Raw genomic sequence first — 15,338 nt, 5'->3', positions numbered from 1 at the left:
TCCGGGTTGCCGTCAGTTCTTAGCAGACCTTGGGCAGCCAGTGCTGCGGCCCAGCATGTCTTCCTTTGGTGCTGTATGTGTTCTTAGGCCCCCCGCTGGTGTCGGCTCAGGCAATTTGACTTCAGTAAAAAGCATAATTAGAAAAGTAAATCTGCTGCTAAAATTAGCTGCTCTCTAATTCTTTCTAAAATATTTTTGGAATATGCCCAGCTGTTGTTGTTCTCTTCTTAGTATGGGTAATGTAGAGTTGACTTTATCCCTTTTTGTTTTTTCTTCTTCTTTCTTGACAACTCTGGTTTGGATGTTGGCATCTGAGACACAGACCAACTTGAAATAGAGCAGCAGGGGAGTGTCAGCATATTTGCTGAGGCAATTAAATGCTTCAGTTTCTAGAAATATGTGTGAAGCATTTGAGTATCAAGAGGGTGATGCTTACCTAGGTGCCATGGGAGTGATCAGATCAAGTCCACCTGTGGGTGGACTTGAATGCCCAACTTTTTCTTTATTTAATTTGTTTTTTTTTATTCATATTATTGGGGCCTCTTACAGCACATACCACAATCCATCCATCCATCGTCTTAACACAATCCATCCATCCATCCATTGTGTCAAGCACATTTGTACATATGTTCCCATCGTCATTTTCAAAACATTTCTTTCTACTTGAGACCTTGGTATCAGCTCATTTGACCCCCTCCCGCACTCTCCCTTCCTCATGAACCCTTGATAATTTATAAATGATTATTATTTTTCATGTCTTGCACCGACCACTCTCTCTCTTCACCCACTACTCTGATGTGCACCCCCCTTGGAGGAGGTTATCTGTTGATCATTGGATCGGCTCCCCTTTGTCCCCCCACCTGCCCCTTCCCCTCCTGGTAGCTCTACTCTCATTATTGGTCCTGAAGGGTTTATCTGTCTTGGATTCCCTGTGTTGCGGGTTCTTATTTGTTCCCGTGTACATGCTTGGTCTAGCCGGATTTGTAAGGTAGAATTGGGGTCATGATATGGGGGGGGGGTGGAGCATTAAAGAACTAGAGGAAAGTTGTATGTTTCATCGATGGAATGTCCAACTTATTCACTAGTATCTGAGTGCATTCACTATTGGCAACACCCAGGGACTCCCTATTTGTGAGAGGAAAAACTCTTACTCCTGAATTTCATTAGCACAGGCTTGATTCTAAGGAGATGTTGTATTCTAGTCTGCAAGATTTCAGAACTTTGGGAGAAGTCTGCATCTCTCAAAGAAATGTTTCTCTCCTGCCATTTATAGTTGGTTAAATCCCGGGCTGTGTCTTTCTCTGCATTCAGCACTGTAGTTTTGATTGATGTGGCATGGGGAGAGCTAACAAGCTTCACACACAGCTTAACACATTTTGATTGCGCATCTGCTATGCGCCAGACTCTGTTTATATATCTGGAGGATATGAAAACAAGGCAAATTTATAAAAATTTTATCATAGTTAACCTTTTATTGAAAGTCTTCAATGTGCCGTGCACTCTGTTGAGCACTTCATGTGTAATTCTAATCACGTCAACAACCCAAGTGTTATAAATGAGGAAGCTGGGATTCTGAAGAAAGTCAGTAATTTTCCAGGCTCCACGATGGTCTGCTTGTTAATGATAGTGTACCATTTGTCAGTATAGCAAGCAGTAGGCCCTGAATGCCTACCTGAAGAAATGGCTGTCACTGGTTTGATGTGCTGACGGGCTTGGCTTCTGTTACACAAGCCACGTTCCTGTGTTTGTGGACATCGGTCACATTTCTGTTCAAGTGACTAGAGGGTGTGTTGTCTCCATCTGTGATCTACCTGTGGGTCCACTTCTCTCCGTTCATTTCAGTTATTTTTCATTTCGTGTTGAAAATAAGTTCCACAAAAAGAAGAACATGCTATGAAAGGTAAATTACCTGCCCAGGGGCTCCTCAGATGACCAGTATTTACCAGATTTAGTGACAATATATTTTCATGGATTCTTTCACTTTAATATTTAAAATATTTTGAAGGAGGCCATTTGAATTTTTATCAATTTCTGATTGCTTCTGTTTATATTTTGATTATTCTAGTAATGTAAACTGAGATTATCGGCAGTTTTCTAGTTAGTAGAGTGTTATTGCTGTTTACATAGGCACCTTAGCTGTCACTTTCTGTGTAGTCTGTGCTGGTTCTAAATCTTGGTACTTGCTCAGATTGCTTGGGACTGGCAGCCTAAAGAAGCAAGTGGGAATGCTGTCGGCAGCTGAGAACAGGGAATTGATTATGTGCGTGGAGAGAATGAGGTGTGGTGTGTACCATGTACTTCGCATAACACAGCTTATTTAGGTGATTTAAGAAATGAATATAAGTCGTGAATATTAAGCTAATTTTACGGAATTGAAAACAAATAACACTAACCTCTTGTGTTTGGTTATTTTCTCCCAACCCCTCTCTCTAGCTATGTCATGATGATGCCATTTAAACGGCAGGCTCTAGTGGAATTTGAAAACATAGATAGTGCCAAAGAATGTGTGACATTTGCTGCAGATGAGCCCGTGTATATTGCTGGCCAGCAGGCTTTTTTCAACTACTCTACGAGCAAAAGGATCACTCGGCCTGGAAACACTGACGATCCATCAGGAGGCAACAAAGTCCTTTTACTCTCCATACAGAATCCTCTGTATCCGATTACAGTGGTATGTATTGTTGCATGACAAACTTCTGATAAAAAATGAGTTTGGAATTTGCCTGTGCAGTTGTCTGCACTGCCATCTAGGTATTTGAAAATTGTTCCTTTTTAAAGAAGTATTAAAATTAAAATGTTAAGTGTCATGTTTAATGAACAAAGAAAAATATGGTGGAAATTGAAGTTATAAGGCCCGAAGCAGTGTTGACAAGTGCATTTATTAAATTTTTATTCCTTAGCTAGCATCAGTATCATTTCTGTTTCTGATAATAAGGGACGAGACAGCCCTTTGTTGGAAACGCCCCAAGAATTTTCTCATTCAGATGCCAGCACATGTACTAGGTCATGACAGAATCCCACAGAACCGAAGGAGCCACCTGTCATACAAGCTCTTTTGAGTTGTTAAAAAACTGTCTTTGACTGGCTCATCTCCTCCCCATACCCCTCTGCAAGGGGATCTCCAGTGGCCTACTAATGGGAGATGAGCCAGTCAGGGCGCGATGTAACAATGATGAAAAATACAACTTTCCTCTAGTTCCTAAATGTTTCCTCCCCGCTCCCACTTCCATGACTTGAATTCTACCTTGCAAGTCTGGCTAGACCAGAGGATGTACACTGGTACAGATAGGAAATGAAAATACAGGGAATCCAGGGCGGATGAGTCCTACAGGACCAGTGGTGTGAGTGGCGAAACAGGGAGGGTAGAGGGAGAGTGGATAGGAAAGAGGGAACCGATTACAAGGAATTATATGTGACCTCTCCTCCTTGGGGGATGGACAACAGAAAAGTGGGTGAAGGGAGACGTTGGACAGGGCAAGATATGACAAAATACCAATTTATAAACTATCAAGGGCTCATGAGGGATGGGGGAGGCAGGGAGGGAGGGGAAAATGAGGACCTAATGGGGCGGGGTTTAAGTGGAGAGGAAATGTTTTGAGAATGATGAGGGCAATGAATGTACAAATGCGCTTTACACAATTGATGTGTGTATGGATTGTGGTGAGTTGTATGAGCCCCTAATAAAATGATTAACAAAACAAAACAAAAACAACTGTCTTTGGTTACTTAAGAATCTCTCAATTTACTTAAAAATCCTTGTAAACAGTATTAGTAGAAGTTTTAAATGCTTTTGTGTTCTGAATCAGTTTTCTTCATAATCACATACCATTTCCTAATAAGCCGATGGAAAAGACACTGTTAAAAAAATTCAGGTACTATATTTGAATATGGACGAGCAGAATAAAATACCAAACCCACTGCCATTGAGTCAGTTCTGATTCATAATCACCCTTTAGCACAGAGTAGAACTGGGATTCAGAGATTGTACATTTTACCACAATAGTCTCATCTTTCTGCTGTGGAGCAGCTGATGGATTTGAATAGCTGACTCTATGGTTAGCATCCCAATGCATAATCCACTGTTTTACCAGGACTCTTCATCACAGCAGTAAAGCCTCAATTGTATGATTTCCAGTGTTGTTATTCAATATTGGGGCATCATAAACTTAAAGCAGAGCATAAAAAAATGCCTGTTAGATTTAATTAGACCTTATAAGTTTATTCACATTTTTGGTAATACTTATGGGCGTATTTTACAGCACTAACATATATACAATATTTGCTGCTCTGGTTAGAAAGGATATTTGTATTTGTGTGTTGTGATGCTAAACAAGTTTCAGCAGCTTCTAGCCCAAGACAGAGTAGGAAAAAAGGCCAGGCATTCTGCTCTTAAAAATCAACCAGTGAGTGCTCTATGGGTCGTAAAGATCCCATCCACAATGTACCATGAGGAGGGTACAGGCCTGGGAAGCACTTCATTTCATTTAAATGGTGGGTCTCCAAGAGTTGGATTGACCAGTGGCAGCTAGCAATAATCAATCTAGTAGCATCACTCTGACATTCTGATTGCTGTCTTTCTGTTCATGCCTAACAGTGTAACTATGTGATTGTAGACAGTCAGGAAATTTCTTGAAACTTGAATAATTGGTTCTAAGTGGGTGTCTAGATTGATTTTAGATGAAACAAGCATCTTGTTGGGTGACAACTGTCGTAGGATTGATGTGCATGGATCCTTTCGCTATAGCTATTGTCCCTTGAAAACCGAATACTAGAGTTGGATACTACTATCCCTTAATAGTATATTAAGGGATCTTTATATTTAGGTGATTATAGTATCAGATATTTCAGAGTCATATTTGGAAAAAGCTACCATAGGTTGATTCCTGCTTATTACTAGAGATTATGTTAGGCCTCTCTTAAAAAAGTACAAATGGATTCATTTAAAAGATAAACGAGGTATAAATGTTTCTCAAATGTTTCACTTCAGCTTCTTTAATGTGGATATATATTATGTAGGGAAGGAAATAACTTTAAATACATTAAAGTTGTAGCAATTTAAAAATCAGTTTAAATAGCAATAGAAATGACACATTCTCAGTGAAAACAAAATAAACATCTGTATACTTTCAATGTTTTTCTAAATATGTATTATGAAAAAATCTTTTTATTTCTCTTCACAGGATGTTTTATATACTGTCTGCAACCCTGTTGGAAAAGTACAACGTATTGTTATATTCAAGAGGAATGGGATACAAGCAATGGTTGAATATCCTTTATTTATAAATATTTTATTGATATATATGCATGCTAAGTCATATAGGTATGATTTCTACCTGTGTACACATCTCTATAGATAATTGATACTGGCTTTTTTTCTCCCATCATAAAAATCTATTTTTCTGTTTTGTATTTTGAAGAGTATTTTAAGTAGTGTTTTTGGTAAAAGTTTACATGGCAGATTAGGCTCCTCTTTGGCCGTTTTTAAACACATTGTTTCCTGATAGTGGTGATATTTTCATAATGCGTCACCTCTACCATTGTTTCCATTGGGGTTGTTCTGCTTCCATGAATTCGTTTCCCTGCCCCCCTGCACCCTTGCTTTACATCTTTGCTCTAGGGTCAATATTGGCCATTTGATCTTGTGTACTCGTTGGTGATACTGTTTATTTTATGAGCCGATCTATTATTTAGCTGAAAGGAGGTCTGAGAGTTTCAGTTGCACACTTATAGGGCTTGTTGCATCAGGACAAAAGTCTGTCTTAAGGGTTCCTCTACTTTCTAAGTAAGGGTTCCGTAGGTCTGGCCTTTTCTATGAATTCAAGTTTTCGTCTACATTTTTCTCCCGTTCTATGTGGGACCATCTATTGTTTGCCTGGTCACATGGTCCATCATGGTAGCTGGGCACCCCCTAGTACTTCTGGTCTCAGGATGAGGGAGGGAGGTGGTGGTTCGTGTGGGCTGTTGGGCCTGTAGACTAGTTTCTTCTGCTGGCTTTGACTTCCCTTTTTTGGCTCCAGGTGAATAGAGACCAATAGTGTATCTTACATGGCCACTTGCCTGTTTTTAAGACTAGAGCCACTACTTCGCACCTTAGGATGTCCAACATAAACTTTATGAACAGTGTTACATCACTGGACCAGGTTGTCCTACTGGCTTGCAGGAAAACCAGTCTCACTAGGTGTGTGGTTATAGCTAGGCTGGCTTAGGTTTTAAAAAGGACAGTCCTGTAAAAACAAACTAGGGCTGCACCTTACAGGGTGCCTTGCCGTTTTAGTGGGGGGAAAATAACACTTCCCAACTTTGGTTAAAGAACTCTTCTGAATCTCCCTAAGATAATTAGTTTGGGAGATCTAGCACTTTAAAGTCAATAGACCCTTACTTATTGAAATTTTTAAGTGGTCGTGGTTTGTGTAAAAATTACTTCTGGATATCAATTTGCTATATATTACATAAAAAACAAAAGTTGCAAAATAATACTCATCATATAACACCATCTTTAATAAAAGGACACACTAACCTCTGTGTGGGCATAGAAAAGCGTAGTGTGTGTGCATGCCTAGCAAAAGAGAGAGCTACATCAAACTTGCTTGCTTCTGGCAAGGATTTGTATTTGTAATTTGAGCTATATATTTTATAATCATGTACTAAATAATTTTTAAGTTAATAAAATAAAGCTAATTAAATGATCATAAAGTACCCTTAGAAATATCTATAAATATCTCAAAATATCTTTAAATATCTCAGAAATAGCTATAAAAATTTTGCATGTTTGATTCTTGGTAATGTCCCTCCTACTGAAAGAGTGGCATTTCTTACTACAAATTCCCTTTGGGAATTGAACTGGACTCCATTTTTCAGTTTGGGTGTATGATGTTTCATTCGGGACTCATGATCTTCAAATTTCTCCTAAAATTCATCTTTAGTAAAACATTCCCCGAAGTGGAAGAAGCATTTGTTTATTTTCAGTTCTTAATCTTTTTCAGGTTAAGATAATTATTGAATACTGGACACTTTAAGCCACATTTCCTTAATAGCTCTTATGTTTGAATCAGTGCTTTGTGCACAGAAAGCTAAAGCAGCGCTCAATGGAGCAGATATATATGCTGGCTGTTGCACGTTGAAAATTGAATATGCCAGGGTAAGCACTCTTTCCAGCATTTCACAAAAGAGCGCTCTATGCTGTGGGTCTTTAATTTGAACTTGCCTTCTTTTTGATCTTGACAGCCAACTCGTCTCAATGTTATTAGGAATGACAATGACAGTTGGGACTACACTAAACCATATTTGGGAAGACGAGGTAGGCCTGTTATTCATTTTAGAGTATACTTACATCTGCTGAAAAATTTTAACATGCAGTTTAGATGCCTTTTTCCTGAGATGACCTAGTTATTGGAAATGAAAACCTTGTTGATGAATGCTTTTGTTGCCAAAGACCCTGTAATGCTGGAAAATAACCTTGAACATTAGCGCCCCCTACTGGTTTGTACTGAGCCATTTATATGTAGTTCAACAAGGAGCCCACACATGCAGGCACGCCCGCAGTTCAAGGACTTGCATTTCTCCAAGCAGCTCTCTCTCTTTGGAGGAGAGGAAACTGATTCAGAATATTCCTTACAAACTTCAAACTTGCACACTGCTTCTCTATGGAAAGGACTTTTCCCCCAAGCTGGACAAGGCATTAAGAAGGATAGAGGACTCCAGCAGGCTGACTCTACACTTCATCATGCACAACATCGGCATCTACAAAAAGCCCTCTGAAAAACTCAGACTTGCAATTCACCTTGACTGCATACTGCATGCACCACCACCCCACGTTTTAAGAGGAGGACACTTACCAGTACTTCAGACTTGCGTGGGATGAACACCATGGTAGACTGTGCCCACTTATTCATGTTGGATGTGTATCTCTTGGTGTGGTTTCCCTTAAAGATTCAGTTGTAGAACTTAAGACTTTTCATGAATACTAGATTTTCTCTACAATGTTGTAAATCTGAATGCCCATTGCTGTCATTGTTTGCAGCTTCGATTCCAATTGTTAATTGGCAAAGAACCAGGGCCAATTTATCTATAGGCTTTGGGAATTAATGGTGCTTAACCAATCCACACAGATATAGTTGATTTAAGACAACTAGAAAGGCGCACACTTGCTGTCCTTAAGTTTATTTTCTTGGTTCTTATTCCTCAATTGTGAACATTGGACAGAAATTCGAACATAGTTATGAAAATTGCCTGATATGTTAAAACGTTTTTCTGTGTGGTTTGATTTTTGTAAAGTGGCTGTTTTATACATTTCACTTTTTGTGAAAATTAAAGTTATCTCTCCTGTTAATTTGTGTAACTAGAAAAACTGACATTTCAAATGTAGGTTTTGAAGTACCATGTCTGTTCAAGGTAGACTATATTGAAACTTGAAACATCTGAAAGCAAGAGCATTTCATTTGAAATGCATTTTTATTTATAACCTATTAATGCTAAATTTCATGAGACTAGCTTTGATAAAATTGTTCAATTAACTGTGTAGTAATTCTGGAATTTACACGTTAAAATGTGGATCTTGTAAAAACAAGGGGGCTGCAGTATTGGCTACTTTGCAACTACAATATCAATCTTAAATCACATGTTGGAAAAACTCACCAGGATGAGTGTATGTCTCTAAAAAAATGCAATAATCTAGAAAAATTTGTATGGCACCTAAACGATCTTGGGTACTGGGGACTCTGTAGTGTGTATACTGTGACAAAGCCAAAAGATAGTGCCATTGTCCTTTATCTGTGTGTTCAAATATGACGGACATTTGGATGACTGGCTCGCTCCTCTAATGCTGATTCCCAGGGAGTCAGCTTGCCTTACGCTTGAGGTTGCAATTGTGTGTGTGTGTTTTATAATGCAGGTTTGGCATAGTATTTTGGGGGGTGGTGGTGGTGGTGGTGTATATTCCTTTAAGAAAGTGAGTTTTAATTACATTTCGCTGAATGTCCTTTTTAACATACCTGTTGCTGTTGGGAGCATTTGAGCAGGTTTTGACTCCCAGCTCTCACGTATGTTGGAGTCAATAGCCCATAGGGTGTTTAGGCTGTAATCTTCACACTTGTAGGTTATTTTCCCTCTTGGGTCTTTTCTCTCCTGGAACTTCTGGGTGGACTCGAACCACCAACTTTTAGTTATCACCCAGGGCTCCTTAAAACATTCGTTATGTACATTTTTTATTCTAATATTCAATATTTGCGTAAAGCCGGTTTCATTTTTCATATAGAAAATCAAACTAAGACTCAAAGCAACTGAGTCAATTCTGATTCAGAGTGACCCTGTAGGACAGAGTCGAAGTGCCCTTTTGAGTTTCTGAGGCGGTAACTCACCTGGTTTAAACTCACCGTGGTTTAAACTGCCGAGCTTGCTGTGAGCAGCCCATTGTGTGACCCATCGTACCACCGGGCTCCTTTGTTTTTCATACAAAGAATATGAATTCGGAAATATGTCAGGCAGATGTTTAAATAGTGATACATGATTAAAGGAGGTAAAACAGATAATTAGCTTGCTTTCAAGGAAGACAAAATCTTGGTTTTTAATTGCGTATAGATAGATATTTGTGACCGGCGATGCTGTAGATGTTTACAGCTTTGTGTTTGTAGCGATCGACGCTTGCTTTCCAGTTGATTGAAGATACTGAAACTGTTCAGCTGCTCTCCCCCACTGAAGACCCTCATAAATTTTCTTATCGCCCTTCCCCCACACGACAAGAACCATTTGCAAAACAAAGCTTCATTAAAAAAGAAAAATCCTTTTCTGGCCTGCTTCAGTTTTCGTGCAAAGAATCTTTAACCTAGACTCTAGGGAACCCCTTCAGGCATGTTGAGCAGAACTTGCGTGGTGGGCATCTTCCTGAGGAGAAGCTCTGCCTCCATCAGATGTTAGAGGTAGAAAGATTGTGAACTGCTCTTGAGAAACCAGTATACCCAGTGAGGGACCCCTGCCCTCTCTGCTTTGGTTTCCTGTGACCGGAGAAGGGTAACACCTGCCTGTAAGAGCCCTTGGGGACATTCTGTTCTTAACACCTTCATTTGATGAGGAAGATTGTGCCTTCCTGTGATGATACAGCCAATTTGTGATTAAATAGGAATCTTCTTGTTCGCAGTCCAGTGCTTTCTGCTGCATGGCGCGCTGTTTGCTGAGCTGTGAAGACATTACGTGGTTTTGGTTTATTTCTCGGGCAGATAAAGAATTGTAGTTCGTGTTTTGGGGGCTTACGTAAACAGAGGAATAACAACGGGCTGGATTAGCAGACTGGATTTATTGAGGAGGAGTAAAATTTAGAGGAACTGGGCATAGTTTGAAGAAGAAAGGCCTTTGGAGAGGAGTAGGCTGGGGTGGGGAACCATAGTAACGTTCCAAATAGTTGAAAGGATTTGGTGAGAAAGATTAAATAACTATGAGGCCCCAAGATGGACTAGAATATAGACAAAGGTTCGGTTTCCATATCAGTCTTCTCATGCTTTCAGACTGTTGGAAAATGTCGGGGGAGGGAGTGAGCTTCTTGTCACTGGTGTAGGCTAAGCAGAGACTGGATGCTCCCAGCTGGTCGGAAGGAGTAGAGCGAGTTGATCCACTGACTAGAAGTTGAACTAGACGGCCTGCTAGTGCCCTTTCCGTTCTGTAGTAACTTGTAATGGGTAATTAGATCAAAGTGAAAATTAAAGTCTTTTCTCGTCTCCCATCAGCCTCATTTGTTCAGGTGACTTAGGATAGATATACGGAAAGTCGCCCTCTCTGAATTTTCATCTGTTAGAAGGACCAGAGTCTTGGCATATGTGAAAACAAGCGAGCAAACAAACCTTACTTGGGGCACTGTAATTTGATCAGCAATCTTTCTAAACAAATTATGCAGTGACTTTTCAAATTTACCAACCAAACATAGGAAGTGCCATTGTAGAAACCTACCAGAAATTTTGTTATTGATGTGTTAAATTAGATTTGGGGAAATTGGCCTGCCTTCCCTGAAAACACAGCTAGAATAAAAATATCCTTTAGAAAGGAGTATTGTAGTACTCTCATCCAATAATGTAGCCCCCTTGCTTAGCCTTATCTTGGCATATTTAAACCTTGGCGGGGAGGGAAGGTTGCTCCCAATCCTGCCTGATGTTAAGGTCTGTAGATAATGACCAATCCGTGATATGGTATGGACCAGTGATATGCACATTTTCTTCTCTTGAGTCTGTAGGTGTTTGTAAATATGTGTATATACATATAAAGTACTCTGTGTTTACTGATTGTGAAACCATGTAATACAGGTTGTTGTTGGCTTATGCTGAAACTTCTTGAAAGAAGCCCACTTTGAAAATGTGTTGCTGTTGAAGCTAATAGTATGATTCAGGTACCGTCTTTCAAAAGTACTGCACTTACAGCTTGTTTTAAAGACATGCATTGGTAAAACCTCTGTACAGTGTCAAACCTCTAGCATTGTGTACAGTCCCTTTCTGAAACGTACCCATTCTTCCCTGAAAATTTGAAAGTGTGTTTGTATTTGGCTTTGGCCAAAAAAGCTATTTTCAAGTTAAGTGGAATTTGTTAGAGAGAATTATCTCCCTAAACTTGTGTTGTGTGTATTTAAGTTGGAAATGAATAGATGTTTAAAGTTAACCAGCAATCACATTTCTCTTATGAACTGTAATGGATGTTTTGAAAGGGGTGCTCCCCATGTGAGAACTGTTATGTCCTTGGGTCAAAATTGTTAAAACCTTGTTTCTACTTTTGTGTCAGATAGAGGAAAGGGTCGCCAGAGACAAGCCATTTTGGGAGAACACCCTTCTTCGTTTAGACATGATGGCTATGGTAAGTCTGCCCAGGCAGAAGGAAGGGCATGGAGATGAACTGTTAGACGTTCTGCATCTCTGATGAAGAATTGCATGTTTCTTGTCTCTGTATTGTTTTCTTTTCACCTGACTTGATTTATATGCGGGTGGGGTGGGGTGGGGAGGGAGGGGGTCCGTCCTTTTATAATGTACACCCAAGGAATTGTCCCAAATCCATTGTTTTCTTGGGATATCGCCATATCAAATGATCTTTTAGATAAATGAGAGCTATTGGTTAGAAATTAAAACCCTTTTTGCCCTGTATGTTTGGTTATGTGTTGGTTGTGATTAGAAATGGCATTGGCCTGCTTGAGAGTCAAAAAGGAAGCGTTGTGGCTCCGTTCCAGCACTTGTGGATAATGTTAAGCAACTGAGCTGGAAAGAATGGGTTATTTGTCCAAAAGGAAACCTGTGTCTTTCATGGGTAGAGCTTTCTTGCTTTCACTTACACGGTTGGTATTTTGGCCTGGCTGAATTCGTTTGTATGTAATTCACTTGTCTAACAGTTTCCGCTTTCAGTATTTGCTATTACGCTAAGTTGATAATTTCAGGTTATGAGACCAAGAATAATAATCTTCTCCAGGGGAAAATTAGTTATTCTTGTAAGTATATGTTGAGAATTGTCATTGATAAACCTTGTAAACATCTGGTTTTCCATGGTTTAGTGGTAGTTAGTGAACCTCCCCATTGTGTGGCTTAAATTTACGATTAGCAGTGGAAGGAAATAAGAAATTGCTACATTGTACTCCTGGGATTGATCATCGAAAAGTCCCTAGTGTTGCCTGTTAACTGAAGTGTTTTGAATTACCTATATAATTACTTTAAACGTTATTCTTTAGTTGTGAGTTTTATCTTATTCCCTAGTGTCTTAGTTTGAACTCTAGGAATTTAATAGGAGCCCTGGTGATGTAGTGGCTGTGCTTACACAGCTAACAACAAGGTTAGCAGTTCAAAATGACCTGCTGTCTCCGAGGGCACAGCTGGTGCTTTCTACCCCCTTGAAGAGTTACAGTTCCACAGGGGCAGCTCTGCTTGGTCCTGTAGGGTCGCCACGAGTCAGAATCGCCTTGATGGCAGTGAGTTTGTTTTTTTGGTTTGAGGAATTTAATACCCATATTGGACATCCGATACACCATTCCTCACTTACCAACATGCTTAGTTTCTAAGGACCACATTTATTTGTGAAAAGGTGATGATTTTAAAATGGAAGATGATGACATCAGCTCACAAAATAGAGGATGTCTATATCACTCTATCACTGCCAAATCACACGGCCCAGACAAGTTGACATACGTGTAACCCTAACCACCACAGCCCCATTCTCTGCCCTCAGCATTTGTTACAGCCAGGAGTACATTGTTAATGTACATGCTAGTCGAATAGTAGAGTTTTTACTATTGTTGTAAATGTAGACTTTTAGATAGGCTATAACCCGTAAGTGGGAAGTATTTGGTGTGCATTTGTTCAAGGCTCGATAGTAGATTGTATGGGAGAAGAAAGTGAAATGATGTCTATGCTATGTTAAAACAAACAATGTGTTATAAAAATGGAAATCTTATGTTTGTTTAGGGAGTGTATCCCTTGGCCATTTTTCTTCATTGTTCTGATAGCAGTAAAAAATTACCATGGTCATATGGGTAGTTCTGATCCTACACTAAAGAAAGAACCTCTTAACTGTGAACCCATTGTGCTTGTCAATAGTGGAGTGTGAGAAAGGAATACATCTTGTGGTCTGGCAGTGGAGTTAAATGTGTCCTGGGAATCGGGTGACAGGTGAAACACGGTTATGTGTTCTCACAGGTGGCTAGAACAGTCTGGGAACGAGTAGACTAAGGACAAGGAAGCGCTCTGTAGTAGTGTCGAGAGATTATTTTCTCACTATTAATTTTCAGATTTGTTTCCCTTTATAAAATATATTTCACTGAAACTTATATAAACAAATATGCTATGCGCCTAGGAAGAACTCTTTTATTTATTTAAAAACCCATTATACAAAGTCTTTGAAAATCTTCATGCCTTTATGTATTTACCATGTATGTGCATGTGAGTAAAATAGTTAAAGAGAGGTGCAACAGTTTGTTATGCAAGAGTCATGCAGGTGCTGGAGAGCCAGAGGGGGAGGAGTGTGTGTGTGTGTGTGTGTGCGCGCGCGCGCACATGCGTGCGCATGTGCATGCAGGGTGTTCTTTCTGGACTGTCTCCGTGCAAACCTCTGAGGATCATTTGCTGTACATTCCTAGGGCTGTAAGCAGAATCAGGTGGAGGAGGGAGAGAGAATGACAGAGGAGGTGGGGATGAACAAATGGGAGGAAAGAAGCAAAGGCGAGGAGTTGCTAGTGAATCTGCTTTTACAAACTATGTGCGCCCCAGCTGTGTTCCTTCAGAGCAGCAGCAGCAGTTCAGCAAAGCCTGACGCATTGACATCACAGGTGGCTTTCCCTGCATAATGACATGGGAGAGAGGGAGTAGAAAAAGTTCATTGTGGCGCAGGGCCTATGGATGTCTTGGATTTAATTTATCCAGTGATTCATTTTAGCAGTGTAAATCTATGCTTATCCTTAGAACTCTAAGTCTTTAGTTTGGGGAAGCCCTCCTTAATGACATGGACTGGCAGCAGCACTTATATTTAATAACGACAAAAGTGAACATATATTCGTTCAGAGCCTAGGAAAAGGTTATATATGAATTGTTCGTATCTTTGGATATGGCTCCTGAGTCGAAGACTTTAAGGTCAAAGATGCCAAACATAAACCCCTTTAGAATTTAATGCCATTTTACTACTGTAGCACCTTCCCACCTAAGTCACATTTAAAAACACCTGGTGTTCATCTTTGAAGTGTCACGGCTCTTTGCGTGGACTATAGAGCATAGAAAGCTCATACAAATACCTTTCTTTCCCATCTTCTCGCTCAGTATAGATAACAGCTTAAATGTTACGTTGCAGAGGTAGCCTTGGGATCATGGTGATTCAGTGCCCAACGGGATTCAGCACTGTGATCTATACAATCAATCTGTTGACTGATTGCCAGGCCTTTCTTTCTAGTCGAGCTTAGCCTGGAAGCATGACTGAAACTTCTTTAACATCGTAACAACACACACACCTCCACTGACAGGTGGGTCGTGGCTGTGCGTCCTGGAGTACATGGTCTGATAAGTGAACCTGGTCTCTGCATGGAAGGCGAGAATCTACCACTGATTCGCCACTGTCCACTTTTAAGCAGCGTGGTGTTCTTGGCTGCTGTCGTTGAATTTTGACTCACAGTGACCGCCTTGACAATAGATCTTCCCCCTAAGGTTTTCTTGCCTGCAGTCTTAATGGAATACATTCCCCTAGGCCTCCTTCTTAAGTAGTACTACAAAAACTCTGCTGCCGTTGAGTTAATTCCGACTCTCAGAGTGACCCTATACTGGGTTTCTGAGATAATATCTTTATTTGTAATCATCATTTTATTGGGGGGGCTCTCACAAATCTTATAGCAAGCCATCATTCAA

General features: G+C 40.0%; 1 protein-coding gene across 1 annotated transcript in view; it reads left to right on the top strand.

Annotated features, from left to right (window-relative positions):
* Window positions 1-15,338, top strand: part of HNRNPLL (heterogeneous nuclear ribonucleoprotein L like) — a 39,392-nt gene that overhangs the window by 1,068 nt on the left and 22,986 nt on the right. The window contains exons 2-6 of the mRNA XM_004711117.2: window positions 2,434-2,671; window positions 5,181-5,266; window positions 7,042-7,138; window positions 7,225-7,297; window positions 11,755-11,826. Coding sequence (XP_004711174.1) covers window positions 2,441-2,671; window positions 5,181-5,266; window positions 7,042-7,138; window positions 7,225-7,297; window positions 11,755-11,826 — 559 coding nt within the window. The 5' untranslated portion in view covers window positions 2,434-2,440. The remainder of the gene's footprint in view (window positions 1-2,433; window positions 2,672-5,180; window positions 5,267-7,041; window positions 7,139-7,224; window positions 7,298-11,754; window positions 11,827-15,338) is intronic.

Source organism: Echinops telfairi, unplaced genomic scaffold, assembly GCF_000313985.2.
Source record: "Echinops telfairi isolate 266 unplaced genomic scaffold, ASM31398v2 ScPeMD7_10;HRSCAF=50, whole genome shotgun sequence".
In the NCBI taxonomy this organism is placed as follows: domain Eukaryota; kingdom Metazoa; phylum Chordata; class Mammalia; order Afrosoricida; family Tenrecidae; genus Echinops; species Echinops telfairi.
Note: the sequence above shows the minus strand (reverse complement) of the source record. Positions and strands in the feature narration are given on the sequence as shown.